The 5,440-nt window shown below is 33.8% G+C and overlaps 1 protein-coding gene across 2 annotated transcripts in view; it reads right to left on the reverse strand.

Moving 5' to 3' along the window:
* The window catches only part of LOC117167351 (probable multidrug resistance-associated protein lethal(2)03659), a 199,681-nt gene that overhangs the window by 19,671 nt on the left and 174,570 nt on the right, over window positions 1–5,440 (reverse strand). For both annotated transcript variants that reach the window (XM_033352230.1, XM_033352223.1), the window contains exon 9: window positions 469–1,547. In XM_033352230.1, the coding sequence (XP_033208121.1) occupies window positions 469–1,547 (1,079 nt within the window). The remainder of the gene's footprint in view (window positions 1–468; window positions 1,548–5,440) is intronic.

Here is a 5,440-nt window from a genome sequence, read left to right on the forward strand (position 1 = left end):
GGGTCATGAATTTTTCTATTCTCTTACATGGAAGAGGGAGGGTACGTTGTTAACAACACTTTTTATATAAGATTTTTTTAAATATGCGAATCACTACAAATCAAAAGTAAAAGAGACGTAATTATAAATTGATTTTTGTCAATAAGATCTAGTGCTTAGTGTAGTACGTATAGTACAATTAATTTTAGCATTTTCTATATTTATTGTTCATTGCCTTAAAAGTATTCTAATAATAAATGGTTCCTACGAATGCAATCTATTTGTATACATATATTTAATTAGGTAATAATTTCACGACAAAAATTGAGTAGAAAACAATTACGCAAGATAGAGGGGGGGGGGGGGTTCTAAACGTACGGGTCCTTACAAAGCGGATGCGTTCTCGAAAATTTCAGAAACGAACTTGATGTAATTTATGCTCGGCTCCAAAAAAGTAAAAGTAGGGAAAAAGTAAATCAAAGTACAAACCACTATGCTACCTGCGTCCATCACAATAAATTGACCACAGTCCATCACAGTATTTAATCTATGTGCAATTATAAAGACGGTGCAATCTGCAAATATTCTTCTAATCGTTTTTTGAATCAAACTATCAGTTTGAGGATCAACATTAGCCGTTGCTTCATCAAGAACTAGAATCCTGTTTTTTCTAATGACAGCTCTTGCTAGACAAAGAAGCTGTCTTTGCCCAACACTAAAATTAGTCCCACCATCAGTGACTATAGTGTACAAGCCAGCCAACGTTTTATCAATAACAGCCTTTAATTCAACTTCTATCAGTGCTTGCCAAAGATCATTATCAGAATATTCGTCAAATGGGTCCAGATTTCTTCTCAAAGTTCCAGCAAAAAGAATAGGCTCCTGGGGAATAATACTAATTTTTGACCTCAAATCGTGCAAACTTAAACTACTGGTTCCAAGCCCATCAATATAAATTTCGCCTTCCAAATATGCCAAGCGGAAAAGAGCTGCTATCATTGAAGATTTCCCGGCACCTGTTCTTCCAACGATCCCTACTTTTCCCTTGGGTTCTATAATGAAATTCAAATTCTTTAAGACTGAAGAATCTTCTGGCCTATATTTTAAGCATACATTTCTGAATTCAACTTTTCCTTCTGAGGGCCAGTTTTTTGGTGGTTTATTTTCAGGTTTGCTGTCGAGTGACGGCTCTTCTGGAATTCGTGTGTATTCTAAGATTCTTTCGACTGCTGTCATGTGGTTTTCTACATCTACAGATTGATTCATCCCCCATTGCAGTAAAACTGAAATTGACATCGTTTGGGCGATAATGAGGGCGATGTTTCCATTTGAAGTACTATCGTTGAATACTAGGAAAGAAACTATAATAAGAGCAAGATAAATTCCAAATGTCACTTCTATATAGTAGCAAAAAGTTTGATTGCAGGCGATGAAAAGGTACCAAGTTGAGGAATGCAAATCTTGATGGTCATCAAACTCTTTGATTAGAAGCTTTTCTGATTTAAAAGCTCTAATTGTTGTGATACCGTCAAGTGTAGCATTCAGATGATTGAAGATTGGCGATTTCACTGAAAATTAAAATATAGGATTACCAATCGTGCAAGGTTATACCCCGCAATAAGATATCGACATTATGGATTGTTGATAACTAATTACCACCTGGCGGTCATTTTTTTATTTTATCAAACTTTTACTCGGAAGAACCCGGTTAAACATCATAGCCACGGACTAAGTCGAGTGACTGATGAGACTAGAATGTTATAAGTTAATTCAACTAATTTAATACAATGCTTGAAAACTCCTGCGATGATGTTGTAGGTATACAATTACGAGCGTACTTTGAAAATTTTTGAGACCACTTTTTTCAAAATTCAAAAATTTTCTGTACGGATATTCATGGTATTCAATCAGACGAACAATTTATCCTAATGACTTTTTTTATAAAACCAAAATTTACCAGAGTTATAGCATTTACAGAATTTCAAAAAACACGAAAATCAACATTTTATTCTTAGCATTTTTAAAATTTTATCACGATATGAAAAAAAGTCAAGACAATAAAAATTTTACTTTTCCAATGCTCCTTTTCAAAGGAGTGCCGCACATTGGCAAGAAAAATGACTTGTTTGGTTCAGAATAGCGTACAGCCCACAAATCTTCACCGATTTCGACAAAAAAAAATTGAAAAAAAGCTAATAAGATTTCTAAGAGAGTTGTTTAGCCTGATTTTTTAATCAGGTTTTAAATTTTTTTATTGATAAACAAATATGACGAAAAAATGGCCTTTTTTCTATTCGACGTTCCCGGTGCTCGTCAATAACAGGAAAATGGTTGAAATCGATTAAGTTGCATAAAATAGCATTTGTTAAAGATATTCAAATATTAGACAATATACAAAAACATTTTTTATCAACAAATTATTGGTTAAAAAAGTTTTTTGAACGATTTTCCATAAATACACGTATTTTCAAGTTATGTTGCAATAAATTGGAATCGAAACAATATTATATGAAAAAAATTCTCTTCTAATTATAATTGTCTATATTATAAACACATTTAATGTACAAAGGCAGTAATCAGACATTTTTCGACAGAAATATTCGTTTTTTTCTAGGTTATTTTTTTTTTCAATTTGAAAATTTATGATAATTTTAGCCATATCCATGATTTGTTGATTAATCTTATAATTTTTTAAGTAAATTCAATAAACAAATGCATTATTCGGGCGTTTGCGAACAGAAAAATTAGTTTTTTTTTTAATGGCAGTCTTTTCAGTTGGAACTTCATGAGACAACTTCAGCAAAATTCATCATTTTTGTATGAATTTTATGAGTTTCTTAAAACAAATGTAATAAGCAAATGTATTATTGGGGCATCTGCCGACAGAAAAATTCTTTTTTGTTTCGATATCAGCCTTGTATTTGGGATTTTCATAATAAATTTGGCAACCTTCGTGATACGTTGACAAATTTTATGATTTTTAAAAACAAATTTAATAAACAAATTCATTATTCGGGCATCTGTCGATGGAAAGTTTATTTTTTTCGATATCCTAATTAAAACTGTTGACATAGAAAAAAACAAATTTTTCTATCGACAAATGCCTGATTAATGCATTTATTCATCAAATTTGTTCAAAGAAATAATAAAATTTATCAACTTATTATGAATGTTGCTCAAATTCCCATCAAGTTCCTATCTGAAAAGACTGGCATTGAAAAAACCGAATTTTTCTGCCGACAAATGCCCGAATAATGTATTTGTTTATTAAATTTGTTTAAAAGATCATACGATTAATAAACATATTATGAATTTTTCTGCAAATATCATAAAGTTCCGATTTTTAAAAAATGTACATAGAAAAAACGGATTTTTCTATAGAAAAATGCCTGATTACTGCATTTGTTCATAAAATTTCTTGCAATATAACTAGAAAAAACGTATGATTATGGAAAATCATAGAAAACATTTTTTCAACAAATAATTGATTTATAAAAAATTTAATTTTTAATATGTAATATTGGAACATCTTCAGCTAATATTAGTTTATGAAACTTAGGCGATTTCAACACTTTTCCTGTTATTCACAAACACTTTGAACGTCAAATAGATAAAATGGCTATCTTTTCGTCTTATTTGTTTGTGTATAAAAAATTGAGAACCTAATTGAAAAATCAGGCTTGACAACTATCTTAAAAATCTAAACAGCTTTTTAAAAATTTTTGTTGTTCAAATCGCTCAATATTTGTCGGCTTTACGTTATTTTGAACCAAAAATGTCATTTTTTCCCACTGTGGGCCGAGAATGTGAAAATGAGATCATATGGACTCCCATCTAACACAACGCTGCTGAAGGTTGGTTGAACTTCCCAGCATGAAAGTTTTGTCGTTCACAGAGGTAGGGATTTAATTTAGACGTTAAAAAGAGGTAAGGCTAATGTGTAGACCGTATGTGCTACGTTTAAATCGTAAAAATAACATTGGAAATGAGTAAATTTAGTTTTTGAAAAACCGGCAGAAGTTGCAGTAAAATGTTTAATAACAAAATTTTTTAAGGATTGCGCATTTTTTAAAAAGAGACAATTAAAGTACGTCTGTTTTAATATCCATGCATGTTCTGAATTGTAATAATATACATTTATGGAAATTATATACAAGTTGAGATACAAATTTGAGTGTGAGGCACGAGATACGTGATGAGAATGTATTCATTAAAGCCAAAGGAGCTTTAACAAAAAAGAAGTCACTATCACCAAATTACTGTTGTCGATGTTTTGACCTTTACTTTTAAAAAGTCTGTGCACAATTGTAAGGAATATACAAAGACCGAGCGCGGAGCTCGAGTTAATACATTATCGAGCGTGGAGTGCGTGATTAATATATTATCAAGCGCGAGAACCAACAGTCGCGCGCCCTAAGCGCGCTCAAACTTACAAGCCGCGCGCGCAGCGCGCTATGACAATGTACCCGCAAAGCGGACCGATTTTTTTGGTAACATATACGTTGTATCCTGGAGCACAAAGCCTGGCAACAGATGTGAGTGTTCAATTTTCTTCTGAAAACACCTTGCCAACGCAAGATGTACAACCTTCAGATACTTGTACTAGAAGTTGTGCACCATGCCTGGACCTGGAGCTTTTGAATTACTTGCCCTTTCCAAAACCCTGAAATATCTAAAGCTACGATGTTTGTCAGTTACATTTCGAGGGTCATTGCTTGCCCCTGCTTCCTCCAGTCTACATTATTATTCCTGATGTCCTTCACCTTGGCGATAAGATCTCTTAATGCGAATTTTTTATATTAGGATACTTTGCAGCAAATTTCGTTCTTAAATTGTATCCTTTTTCCATTTTCGTTTCAAATTTCGCACTTTCGTAATAGAGACGCCCCAATTCCTCTTTCATTGTGGTATCCCGATTGATGCTCTCCCACGCAGCTAACCATCGCTACCGTCCCGCATGCTGTGACCCCCAGCTGCGGCTCCAGGGGCGCCCCGATGATCCTCGGGAAGCGACAAGCATTCGAAAATATTTAATATACTCTCGATTTATCATTTATGGGTTTTAGTGGGAAATTTACGTGAGGTGTTATCAAACAATACTGTCCCTTGGAATCTGGTGTCTCGGCGTTAATAACCTTACAATCACCTTACGTTCAAGTGTCCAGGCCAAAGCTCGTACCAATCGCGTTAGAATACCTATTTGCCGCCGCTGCAAGGATGTTAAGGTCTTTTTCTGAAGAGGCAATTAGTTTAAGGTCGTCCATATATAAAAGCTGGTTTTTCTCCTCTGATCGACTGACAACATAAGTATCCAGAGCTATTGCTTCGGAGAAAAACAGATAGAGACAAGAGAATGATGCAGAAACATACAGTCTGTCAAGTTAAAGCGTGGGTGGCTTTACTCGCAGTCGGTAAGGTGTATCGACATGATTTTGGTGTCAAAATATTAAGAAGAGCTCCC

This window comes from Belonocnema kinseyi, chromosome 1 (genome assembly GCF_010883055.1).
Source record: "Belonocnema kinseyi isolate 2016_QV_RU_SX_M_011 chromosome 1, B_treatae_v1, whole genome shotgun sequence".
NCBI classification, from domain to species: domain Eukaryota; kingdom Metazoa; phylum Arthropoda; class Insecta; order Hymenoptera; family Cynipidae; genus Belonocnema; species Belonocnema kinseyi.